Genomic DNA, 13,778 nt, shown 5'->3' on the forward strand with positions numbered 1-13,778 from the left:
AATTGCAGGGGGTTTATTTCAGCTATATGGTATGATCTGCTAAAGCTGCATCCATGGTTGCCACTGTCACCTTTATTTGCACAAGGTAGTCCAGGAAAGCATTCTAAACCTAAAACTCTCCAGGAAATTAATATCTGTCTAAAGCATTTTAAACATTCTTTCACTAGGGCTACAAGTACTTCATCTTCATTTAAGAGTTTTGGATAAGGGAAAATGGTTCCTGACACAATTTTCTAATATGTTAATTTGACAATAATAATTGCACCCTGGAATTTAACAGGCCATATGAAGAGAATATAGGAGACAGTCACCAGATTTCCAGTTAAAGCTTGCTTGTAACTGTACCTCTTTTAACATGAATGATCAATTATTTAAATAAAAAGCTACTTTTACAGATCTGAAATCTTCTTTTGCTAAAAGTCAAGGGATCACATATAATCTATATATGTACAACAGTTTTTTCCATGCTTTCTACAATAATTGGAAACAGTGCTTTGTTGTCATTGTTTTATTACCTTAAGCCCCCAAGGTACTCCTGCTTTTCAAATATGGTGATGTTTGAATAGCCCAGTCGAGCCAAAAAGGAAGCACAACTTAAACTTGCAGGTCCTGCACCAAGAAGAGCTATCTTCACCTGATATGCTTCAGGCATGTCTTCTAGAGGAGGTAAGGAAGGGTTTCTGATCTGAGGAATATTCATAGCTTTGAAAACCTGAAAAGTAACACAATCAACAGGTTAAATACTTTACATATCCTCCTTAAATTTTTTATGACTGACATGATGGAAGCTTCTGCTATTACTGTCACTAGCTATGTAGAACATAGCTTGTACTATACATACTGTAGTAGTAGTAGTACTACTACTACACATAGTACTATCACAGGGACATATCTGTCACACCCAGATATATTACAGCAAATTCACAACATTATAGAGGTTTCCAAATGACATAATCTGTGCTTTTGTGAGGGATATTGTATTTTCAGGGTTAGGTTCTTCTGTGGGTCTTTTTGTCTAAAAAAATCTCTGAAGTCAGATTTTTCACTACTGTAAATTTTACAGAGAAGACAGAGCCAGACTACCAGTAAAGAATAGGAATGCAAAGTCAGCCAGATGGCAGAGAATCTCTGCAATGCCAAAAAATTTCCCTGCAAACAAATTATTCTTACTAGTAGAAAAATACCTCTGCAAGTAATGCAAAGGATTACAGTGCCAGTAAAGTGGCTTTGCTTCTTCAAGAGACAACCCACATTGTCCTAGAAAAATCACTTAAAGCTTGAATTTTAGAGGCGGTAGGTGACAAACTTTAGAGGGGTTTGAAATGTTTTTTTAGGAACCATGCTGTATTTTCACTGGTGACCCATGCTTTAGATGCTTTCTCTTAGACAATTATAATAGGATTTTATTTCAGTTTCTCATCTATCTTATTTAATTTATTGTCCATTTTTTAATTGGTTTTCCAAAATCTATAGACATACCTGAAAGTTAAGACTGTTCTCCCTATGCCCCAATTATTCATTCACCTGCAGAATGGTGATGATCTGCTCCAATCCATCGTGACTATTACAAATACTTTGGAAAAATCTCTGCCCGCTGTTGTGCATTTCTAGAGAGCCCAACAAAAAGGGCTGCTAACCTGCTTGTAATGTCACACAGTTTTTCAGATCTGCATTAAATCAGTTCTTTACTCATGTCTACAGGTAAGAGATGAAGGCAGAAATAGTCTGCATTCCCCAACTTCACAGCTAGACTTCACTCTCTGCACTTCTACAAATTGTAGGGAAAGGAATTGTCTCTATCTTGTATGATCTACAAAAGAAAAAAAGTAGACTCACAGCCTTAGAAGCTACTACACATTAGAAGCATGGAAGAGGACAGATACATCTTTTTACTTAAGGCATTAGGGGGGAAAATGTTTTACCCAAGAAGTACATAATTTTAGCAGACAAAAGAATTCAAGAGTGCATTGCATGGAGATTCTCAGTCATATCACAAATACCATCAATGCAGCAAACTACCAGGAGACTACACTCTTCCCCATCTATTTCAATGCAGACCTGTGTTCCCTAAGTACTAACTAGACCTCTAAAATACATACACTCTCATTTATCTAAATAAATATAATATTTAAACTACTTAGAAGCTTACCAACAGATTTTACTTTCCTTAGAACTCAAGAAGCAAAGGGTTTTCAAGTTAAACTTTCGCAATTCCACTCATGATTAGAATTTTTCATTTATATTTCGAATCAATGTTCATTTTCTTCATGTGCACTTGAGCACTCATGCTAGGTAAACCAATGATTAGTTCCTTCCCTCTCTAAAATTTCTGTGTCAAACTCCCCCAGTCTTTGTAAATTGACACAGCGGTTTAACAAACTGCATGAAGCAAGAGACAGATAATTGTTTTAAAGAAAGAATCATTTAAACCTGACAATTCATACAATATGGGAAAGTTTAATGTGGTTATTAATGGATTTCACAGGCTGAAAAGCTCATATTGTACTGTGAAACTAGACTATGATAACCAAAATGCAATGATATTTCTAAAATGTCTGCTTTGTTATATTCATAAGAAATTGCTTGGATTATACCAAATTTTCATTAGTCTCATGTAGTTTCAAGAAGGCTATTCAGCAACAAAAAATATATAACTTGCATATTTAATGTCTATATTGAACACTCAGAATATGCATATGCTTAACAAAAAAATTTACTACTAAATTTACTTTATTGTTAACATAACTATTTTTTAATATGTATTATTGAATAGTCATACCCATCAAATAAATGTTACACTGAAGTTCCACACTACTGTAGTGCAGCGTTAAGCTTCAGAAACCAAGCATTCATGCAAAAAATTCTAGGAGTTCAGGCTGAATGGTCAACTTTAATTCTGCCTATTTGCAAACAGGGTAAAACTGTCTTTATGCAGCACAGCCAGCTTGTGTGGCAGTATCTTGCCATCTGGAATTCAGTGGCAGTTTTGCATATTAAGGCTGGCAGGGTAACTGTGTGAAAATAGCAAACTGCTTTAATGCATTTCAAAGGATGTTTACTCACCTCATGGTGAAGTTTCCCTATCCTGTAAGTCTCATAATTAAATATCACTGAATTCCTATGTATAAATCCTTTGGTGGCCAGAGATGAGTAACTGGCAAGCAAGTGTTCAGTGGCACATTACATTCAGCTGTCCTTTCTGCTTCTAATCTCTTCAGACTATATTCAGGATGCAGGTAAATTTAATACCATTACCTTTCTTTCCACTTTTCCCTCAAAACCATGATTTCTTTCTTGTTTGGTGATGGATGGAGTTTTTACTTTGTTTTGCACGGCTTTTTAACCAAGACCCATTCAGGAAAATGAGACCAAATGTTGAATTTTAAAGCACAGGCTCTCAGTAAAAAGGCTCAGTCATCATCCTCATGTCAGCCTTTCCTTCTGGCTCTCTCTAATACACAGTCAGACTATATTAGATAGATTAATAATAGACATTACTAACATTAGGCATTTATTCTTCAGCATTTTATCAGATACGACACAATTATCATTACTTAACTGTCTAGGGCCTATTCAAATTAAACCCACATTGATTCTGTCCACCTCTTATGCCTCATGTCTACTAGGGTCCTCCAACAGGATATCCCAGCTTATAAAACATGGAGACTTAGTCCACAAATCAAAAGAGCCAATCTATTCTGCTAAGTTCTTACAACTGAAAAACTTTCTCTCTTGATTCATACATTTGTAACATACTGTAGTTCTCCTATTTGCACCACTTCACTGTGTAAAGGTGTGAGTGCACTTGCTCAATGCCCTCTACAGCATGGCTCTCTATAGTATGAAATCTAACAGTTTGTTGTATTCTCTGTTGTAAATGAAGCATCCTTTCACTGCAAAGGGGTTGGTTCATGTTCCAAAGCACTTATTGAAGATTGTAATTCCGAAATATAAAAATAACACAAAACATGAGTTTGTACTCAGGTTCCACAATATCTCCCACTTGAGAAAACTACAGTGCTTTCAATTGCTGAGCAAATTATTTCAGGTTAAATTTACTGGAGAGTTTTAGCCAACTCATTTTAGCTGTTTTTCAGCATGCAGATACAGAAAAGTGTCTTGTTAGTCTCATGTAATAAAATCCTGGTTCTTTTCTTCACTGCATCACTCTTGTACTACTAACATGTTTTGACGAAAAGATGTGATGTTCAGCAAAGAGGAGCAGGTGACCCAGAGAAATGCATGTTGCTAACCAGATTAAAATAACTTTATGGCATAGTAAGCATGACTTAAATGAGTCTAAAACATTTCAAACCATTAAAACAGGCTAGAACTGATATTCAGAATTTTAACCTCAATTTTTATACAATTTAAAATAAATAAAATAACGAATTTTAATCAATGTGGCACTTAGAGCTATGGTTTAGTTGACAAAGTGTAGTTTGGTCAAAGGTTGGACTTGATGATCTTGGAGATATCTTCCAACCTTAATGATTCCATGATCCCTGGCAGTGTTTGAGGCCAGGCTGGATGGCTTTGAGCAACCTGGTCTAGTGGAAGATGTCCTTGCCCATGGCAGGGGAGGGAACTAGATGATCTTTAAGCTCCCTTCCAACACAAACCATTCTTCTATTCCATGATTGCTTAAAATTATTTTTGGACTATGACAATGTATTACATGAAACAGTATGTAGATTGAAAGTTTAATCCCAGTGTTAAAATGTGAAAAAACTTTATCTTATCCTACAAATTGAGACTATCAAAACATACTTTGTATATCCAAGATATACACAGAAGGACACATTTCAGAAGGACAAAAAGGAGGACAATTTAACCTTTTAGTAATAAATCTTTTTTATATATAAAATAATCTTTTATAGTCTTCAGATATAATGCTTGGTTCCATGCTTAAAATGTTCTAGAAATAAGTTTATCAGTAAGGTTTACAGTTAAACATCCTTCAGTAAGGCAATGGGATACCAAACAGCTACTGACACAGACATTAGAATCTAGCTGGGATTAATTTTAGTGTGAAACATATCAGTATACACGGAATTGTTATCACATTTTACTAGTGCACAGACAGTAAAATAGAAGCAATGAAATCAGGAACATTTAAGAATTGGTTTTATTAGTTTCACACTTTCCCACTGGTTTCCATGGATATTTATCTGTAGGCTGGTTTACATTAATATGGGGCAGTTGAATATTTAAAGAAGAAAATCATGTTCTGCACATATTTTATTCCAAAATAAAGCAAACTGCACGCACAGTAATCTTCTTGAAGTTGTGAAATTACATGATCACCCACTTAATTTCATTTAATTGCAGTGGATAGCATAGGATGTTACATGAAGTGTTTCTTCCACAGACATGTGCTAGTTATGAAACCTTCTTGATCTTCCCTCCACAATTTAAGAACTAAAGTTGCTATACGTCAAAATTTTATGGAAGTAGGTGAGTGCTTACAAAACTAGGGCCTAAAATATCTTAAAGACTTTTTAAATCTCCATTATTCTAGTTCTAAGCTATTCCATGGATCTAGGACATTGCAGCATCCAAATTGCAACATTTCATGAATCCCACCACTAAATGGACTTAGCAATATTCATGCAAATTTCTTAAAAAACCAAAAAATGTTTAACATCTGTAAACCAAGCTGTAGAGAAGTTTGTGTAACTGGACAAAATATCAGCAAATGTTTCAGCATTGGCCAGAGAAATCAGAAGTCCTCAGATTCATCCCCTGAGCTATCGTAGAAAGCTACACCATCCCCTTCAGAGAAGCCTGAAATTTTACCATTATCACAATTTTTATTTATTTATTATTAATTAAATTATTAAGTTTTTATTTATTTATTTATTCAACACAACTTAAGATATAAAATGACTTAAAGATGTATTAAAATGAATACTGACAAATAAAGGGTTTTTTCTGTTTGTCCTGCTGTCTCAGCTCTCCAGAACAACGCTCCTCTTGCCCATGTATCCATGCCTGCTATCTCATGGCCATCCAACTGCAGGACTGGCAGCCCCATGAGAATCACCTTCTCCTCACAGCTGCACTACAGACTGAGCTGTCAACCTGCAACCCAAAGAGGGAGCCTAAGCCAAGGGCACAGTGTGCCACTCCATGGCAATCCCTCAGGGAAGACATTTCTTCCTTGACTGTGGTGGGCTGGGCAGAAGGGAGGTTCAGCACTCAGGCCCCTCACCAGAACACTTTTTGCAGCACAGGTACTCCGCTGAGATGTCCCTAGGTGAGCAGCAGGTAAGCTCCTACAATCTCTTTTCGGAAAAACACATAGTGAATTTCCTTTTCCAATTTCTTTCTGCTGTAGCAGCAGTCAGAATGTATCTGCAAAGAGGAACAAATCACCAGAACTGCAGCTAGCATACAAAATGATACAGTACAAAATGATCCAGTGTTTATATCTAATATGCAGAGATTAAAATAATACATTTTCTATTTAGCTTGTGCTGCATCATTCACAACGATTAAAAAGAACAGAACCTTTAGATTCAATAAAGTCCATCCAAAAATGCAATAATTTGAGGGTTTCTTACTAATACTACAGAAGATAAGGTAATAGACCTCGCTTTCTTTTCATACAAGCTTACAAACTTGTACTTGAGTAACCAGTGATTTTAGATCATTTTGGGACTGACAGCCACATACCTCATGCTTTTTGGCACTGCAATCTCAGTATATTTTCACTGAACTTGTGTTCAAAAAATGGATGTTTCCTGATTCTGAAGTACTTGGGCAAAGGAGACAGATAAAGACATTAATATAATTTTGACCTGTGCAGTAGCAGGTGTAACCTGAGCTTGACACTTGTCATTTATAATAGTGAGATTTACTCCGTGTTATTCTCTAGATGCAACAGTTACCATGGTAACTGCATCCCAGTATACACATTCTACATCACAAATACAAACGGACATTTCCTTTTTTCCACTTAAACATTTAATTGTCAAAATTCACATTTTCTGAGGTTGGATTACAATTCACTTTGAGAACAAGCCAAACATAGTTACAAAACTATACGAAAGGGCAGAAGGAAAATGCAGGCGGCAGAAGGTGCCATTTTTTTTACTGTTCTACCGTATGCAAGACAAATATTTTACAATTAGGGAGCTTTATCTGCAGCATGAACAGATGATCAGTCATTGTTCAGAAGCACAAATGGGCACACGTCATACCCATACATTTTCTATTTTAAATCCACATTCCTGCTTTACTGCAATTTTATCTATTATCTCAGCTAGCAGTTGTGCCCTTTTATTATTGCTCACTCTCGTAATGCATCAAGTGTATGATCCTTAGACTAATTCCAAGGGAAAAAAAACCTAAAACTGGCTTCATGCACAATGCATTTTCAGTAAATAAGCCCCTGTGGGACAAATATTACACCATGCATGAGAATCACCATGCAGCTCTCATTAAGACTAACACATGTTGCATGCCTAAATTACATAATTTGCTAAGTTACTAGTACAGGTAGAGCTGTGAACACACTATCTGTGCCAATTCTTGTATGAACAGTAGTACCTTACAATTTTCTTCAATATTATAATCTATATTTTTATAATGATTGTTACTTGGAAGCACTCATACCATTATATTTTTTCAACTACACCTACTTTCACAGTCAAATTTAACTGAAAAGTAAAAAAGTACTAATTGCAAAAGTGACTGCCTATTATTACTAATTAAGAGTGCTACAAATACATACAAATTCTATGTTAAACAGCAGTAAATCTAAAGGTTATTAACAATTTTTTTTTACAATCCTTCACATTTTTTATACCCTAGATGTATAGAAATATAGATAACTATGAAAATACTAAAGACAATGAAGTTTTTTGAATGTTCTTTTTGTTGGAGTGCTGTAAAACTATATCATATAGATATATTACATAGTGAATTATATAGACAATAGTATACAACATATAGAATATGTTGTATACTAATATATGATAATTTTATTCTGTTAGAGCTCCTGAAACTAACATAATTTTCAACAAACTTGAAACATTGAAAACTATTCATCCTCTGCACTGTTCATATCAATCATTATGGTAGCACTGAGCTTTTTTTAATAGATTTCTAAAGATTTTTGAAGAAAAATGGCAGATATTTAGCATTATCTATCAAGCCATAATTTCTCTCTATTAATCATAGAATAAGGGCTAAAAGAAGACACAAATCAAATTATAACAGATATTACTTGCATTTGGTTCCTAAACAGCAATATTTCACCATTGTATTTATGATCTACTTGACAACTGTTTAATATTTTTTGTTTGGTCAGTTGGTCTGGGGTTTTTCTCTTTGGTTTTGTGGGGGGGTTTAAGGAAAAAAAAAGGTTTCTGCTTTGCAACAAATACTAGCTTTTTATGTATATAGAATAAAGGCCACTAGAAGAAAAGTTAGTGAAAGTGTTTCTTGTCTGATAAAGCCCAACTATTCAACATACACATAGAACTAACACAGTTTAGTGTCTCATTCTGTAAGTGAGAACTTCGGATTCTTACACTTGTGTGTTCAAATCCCAAGAAAAATGAAGTGGGTAACTACTCAAATGACAGAGGAGAGAAGATTTAGCAACAGCTAGCAGAAAAGTTTATCAGGTGCTTCAGAAGATTTACAAGTCTCCTGGAGAGAAGAAAGGAGGGATACAAACAGATAAAAGGAGAACAGCAGCAGCAGGTAGTAATATTTGCTCATCAAATCATGACCTACAGCCCAATGGCTGCGTGAAGAGGTGTGAAGTCTAAGCAGGACACCTGAAGAAAATACTGGTCTTACAGACATCATCTGTTACTTCCAGATAGATTTGCATTTCTATTTTGGTCTTTCCTACAAAGTTGGTTTTTTTCCCAGGTTTTGCAAAGTTGACTGGAACTTCATTCTATGTTTGTAAATAAGATCAGCCAAATGGCTCATGATACAGAACAGGGACATGCACATTAGTTAAGAACTGTATAGAAATGTGTAATCTTATCACATGAATGTGCTATTGTTAATATAGCCATAACTCCCTCACTTTTACAGAAGCCAAAACAATAATTTTTATCCAATGTTACTTCAGACAGATAGATGAGGTACCATCCAAGACCCTGAGTTAAGTAAAAATTCTCCATGCCCTCAAAAGAAGTTAACAAATGAGCAGTTGCTTCTTTCTTCAGATGGAAATTGGAGCATTCAAACTACATAATCACAAGCAACCACAAAAAGCTCAACAAAAACCCATGCGAAGAATTTCTAACGTGAAGCAGCAAGTAACAACCTTTGCTTCAGTAGCCAAAACATGCACCTACCTTTATGAACTAGGAAATTTACACATAGACACCGTGAATCTGTATCTATATAAATAGATACACATGGACGTATATTTTAGGTCAACCTCAAACTATATAATTACTTAGGTTTGAATAAACAGGACAATAAAAAGAAAAGAAATCATCTGAAGTTAATCCTTTGTCTCAAAGTCAGTATAAACACACATTAATTCTGCTATAGAACCTACCCTATGCCCAGAACAGTCCTACACCTCCTTAATATGCACTTACAGACACATCTGCACTTGATCTTTTCCCCTATGCAGCCTACTTGAGTAACATCCACAATTTCATCTGAGGTAAGTCTTTCATTATAAAACAAATTGTCTCAATGACTAGTATGTCTAAAAATCATCTTTTTCACAAATAATGTTCCTTATGTTCCTATAATTTACTGCATTATGAAAGCATTTCTAAGCATTTGAGTGTGCTGTAAGAAAAAGGATAATTATCCTAGTTTTCTATTCCTTTATTTTATTAGTATCAACTTTTTCCTTTTTTTAAATCATTAACAAAGGCAACCACAGGCAATACTCAATAGTACATACAAAGAATTTAAGACATTTTAAAGTCCTACCTACCTCAGTAGCAAACTGCTGCAATCCACCAATATTAATTGGTCCTTCCTCAGTGGCATACAAATTGCAGCCACCAACACAGAGATCTGATGTTGGACACACCATCCCGCATGTCAGGCCAAGTGGGTTGTCAGAAAGAATTATTTTGGCAGCTCCATAGTAGTTCTGAGGGAAAAAGAGAAAGGAAGAAGAAATAAAAACGACAGTCACATACTGATGAAGCAAAAATTCAAACCTGCAAGAGAGAATTTTGTTGTAGAATAATATTTAAATATACATGTTAAATAACATGAGTAGTACTTAAATGCACTAACATGTTATGCAAAATTTCATCAAAGACACTGAGAAGAAAGTCAGCAAAAACTGTGTTTTATTCAAAGGTAAACTTTAGCTTTTTAGCTTGCAAAATAGTTAAAAGCATGTTCAGTCTGAAGAAGGTGTAGGATTTTCAGTAGCTTAACAAATCTACCTTCAAAAGCTACAATTGCTGCATTTTGTACTTGAAAATATTCTCTCCATTTCTAGGTCAATTGGGCAGTAGCTGAGTTGCAACCCTTGTTACAGGTATGACCAGAAAGTGCCACTTACATTTCCAATTCTTAACAACACACAAATGAAAAGCTTATTTTACACATCTGTGCACACCACCTCTGTGGATACTCCTGTCCTTCACACCAGAGCAGTAGTGCAAATTTTCCCAGACACATGATGAGAAGACTTTCCATGTAGCCACCTGCAGATATTGCACTACTGAATTCATTTTTGAACTCTTTTCTTCTCAACACATACTGATCAGGGCAAACACTTATTCTCCTGTTTCCTTAAATCATAAACCAGGAAACTTGTTAAAGATGTTACCTACAAGTGACAACTTCAAAGATTCTCAATATTCAGTGGACTTCTTCAGAAAAGAAATAGTCACCAGATGTATGAGAACTAGCAAGAATTCTTTCCATAATAAAACTCCAAGGAATGGACTTTAGCAAATTTCCAGTCTCTGAGGCCATGACAAAACAACCTCTGGTGGTTTTTTGAGCTGGGTAATTGTCTTTAGAGGAAGGATCAGAGGAAATGCCAGGAGTGACCTGAAGTGTCATTTACAGGGAGAGAACTCCTGACAGCAGTTCTGCACCTATCTTAATGAAATCATATTGTAATTAAAGGAATCTTTTTACATGCTGTATTTTATCATGTATTGTCAGTATAATAGTATAGTGTAATTCTTCCTTCATTTAACCATTTTTCCCACTCCCTCTAAAAGTCCCACCAAGGGAAGTCCATGAAGATGGGTTAAATTTAGAGTTACCTTTTAAGACCAGAAGACCATACAGTACCCCTTAGAACCAGCACATGGCTGAGGTTCCACAAAAGCTTCTTTACTGAGAAATTAATGCTGGGATCTAATTTCAGCTTTCTTCACACTAGAAGTAACTGAGAGGCTGAAAAACAGTATGTTCTAAAGAACCTTCAGCCATTTCCCTGAAATGGTGACTGGTAAGGTATTTTGTTATCCCCACTTCTCATTTATTCCAATGTAAAAGAGCATTAGTTAAATTGGAACTGTACGTATTAGCAAACAGTTTTGCTCTTCCAAATTAACTATACTGTTTTGATATCAGAGATTATTAGGGACGCTTAAAAAAACCTGTAAAGACTCTGCAAGCTCAATTTGGCAGCAAATTACAGAAGTCCAGTTATATTGGAGATGTCACTGACACAAATTTGCAGACAGCAGAGGTGACAGTCTGTGCAGGAGACCCACATCCTTCTGAAGCAGCAATGAGACCAGCCTAGATATGCTGCAGCATCTTAAGTGGCACGAGATGCCTGTTCCTCAGGCAATTACGTCTAGCCATTCCTTTCTTCTACTCTAAAGGAATAATTACAAATTGGTACAGGTGATTTTTCTCACTAACTCAAAGACAAAATGGTTTTCAATGAACTTTTGTTCTCTTTTATGTTTCATACATATTAGACTTATAGTTTTCCTTCCTGTGTTGCCCAGGATCATTACATTTATTATCTTCAACTCTGGTTCAATGGAAACAAAGTGTATTTCTATTTAAGCAACTTCATTAAAGATTTTCTACATTTTTCAGCTTTGTAATTAAAATCTATATACAGACCTAGTTATTATGCCTAGAAAGCAAAGCTGTTAAATATTCCTTTTTTAAAATTAATTTGCTTTCAGATATATATGTTCTTACACCTGATTTGGGAAGTTTTGAGATACTGTTGTCATGATCATAAGTTCCTGCAGCTGCCACTAGTAGTGGTAGCATCTGACAAAAAAGGAACTGCATCCTCTTCAGATAAGAGTATCAAAAACTATATAGTGCACGTTGCCATGCTAAATATTTAGACCTTAAATAAACAATTGTATATCTTCTAGTCTCAGCACCTAAAATAATTTTAATGATAAATTAAAAGACAGTCATATTTGTGAACAGCAGGGCAAGGCTTCTGCAGTGCTTCACTAATATGTTCCAATTGTGCTAACGTGGGCACCTCTAGGGATGAAATGGAAGCACAACTTCAGAGTGGACTTGGTTTCCTGGTCTGCCAAAACAATAATTATCTGTGCTAGTTTTACCATAGGTAAACTTACAACATGCTCTCAGAAGAGCTGCACTTCCCATATTCTCCTCTTCTACCTTCCCTGTTCCCACTGCCACTGCTCCTGCTCCCCACCAGTGAAAGGATATTGCCACATGCTGCTACCACACCTGTGCAGAGGCTCGAGAGTGAGTCCACCTGCAAACCCCTCCCTGCCAGGGCACAGTGCAGTGTGGAGGCTGGGCTCTGGGTAGGACTTCATGTGCCTGACTCTGAGTCGCTTCATATCTTTGTCCTTCTATTCTATTTAATCATTTCTCCTGTCTTTACTGTGCAGTTATCTAACATACCAAACAATCAGAAAAACATTTTACAAAACTTGACAAAAAATGCAGTAAGTCTAGTAAGTTACACTGAGTGGGATCATACAAACTGCATTAGAAAACTACAAAGCACTGTAGTACAGCAATGTGAGACTTTGTAGTATATGTATAGTATCTTAAATGTTTAGTTGCACAAATGCATTGTGTTTACGCAGCTTTATCCTTTTTAAGCTGAAAACATGTATTAATGATCATTATATTTATCAGTGACATTAAAAGTAGAATATTCGTAGAATATTCACATGTAAAAAAAATATTGATCATTTCATAAAACTAGAGTGCAGTAGGCTGCATATAAAATAGACATGCAGAGATGCAGAGCTGGCAGGCTGGTAACTACGCATATGTTGTACATGAGAAAGGATCATAATTAAAGGGAGGATGGCCTCATTAAAATGACACAGTTACTTCAGTGCATGGAATAATGCAAGCTACCTTAACAGTTTGGAGTAATTTTTGTAGATGTTTAAATAATAAGATGACTCAGTTGGCCAGTTTCTTACAGACGTCACAGAGGAAGCAAGTCTAAAACTAGAATGTTTCTGAATTTTTTAATGAGATAAATGTCTGCTCCTGCCTTTGTTCATAGAATCTTTTTTCCTGTGCACTTCCATGGAAATAAATTAATCTAACTGGATAAGATGTTTTGTGGTTTCCTACATCAAAATGTCAATAAATACTACATCGCTAACACAGGGAACAAAAACAAGCCTTAAACAGATATCAATAATCAGAGGAAAACAGGCAGAGGGGGATCTCCGCATGTATCATTTGGAAGCATTATATAATTTGCATGCAAATTAGACTGTTTTTTACTTGAAAAAAACCTATTAAAACACACAGGATCAATACTGAGAGACCAGAAGAAATTGCATTTACTATCAGGAAATGCTTATAGCATCCTTTCTTTCAAT

The 13,778-nt window shown here is 35.5% G+C and overlaps 1 protein-coding gene across 1 annotated transcript in view; it reads right to left on the reverse strand.

Annotated features, from left to right (window-relative positions):
- Positions 1 to 13,778, reverse strand: part of DPYD (dihydropyrimidine dehydrogenase) — a 334,900-nt gene that overhangs the window by 224,188 nt on the left and 96,934 nt on the right. Inside the window, exons 5-6 of the mRNA XM_063407573.1 lie at positions 9,929 to 10,090; positions 516 to 712 (exon numbers count right to left, since the gene is read on the reverse strand). Coding sequence (XP_063263643.1) covers positions 516 to 712; positions 9,929 to 10,090 — 359 coding nt within the window. The remainder of the gene's footprint in view (positions 1 to 515; positions 713 to 9,928; positions 10,091 to 13,778) is intronic.

Source organism: Prinia subflava, chromosome 10, assembly GCF_021018805.1.
Source record: "Prinia subflava isolate CZ2003 ecotype Zambia chromosome 10, Cam_Psub_1.2, whole genome shotgun sequence".
In the NCBI taxonomy this organism is placed as follows: Eukaryota; Metazoa; Chordata; class Aves; order Passeriformes; family Cisticolidae; genus Prinia; species Prinia subflava.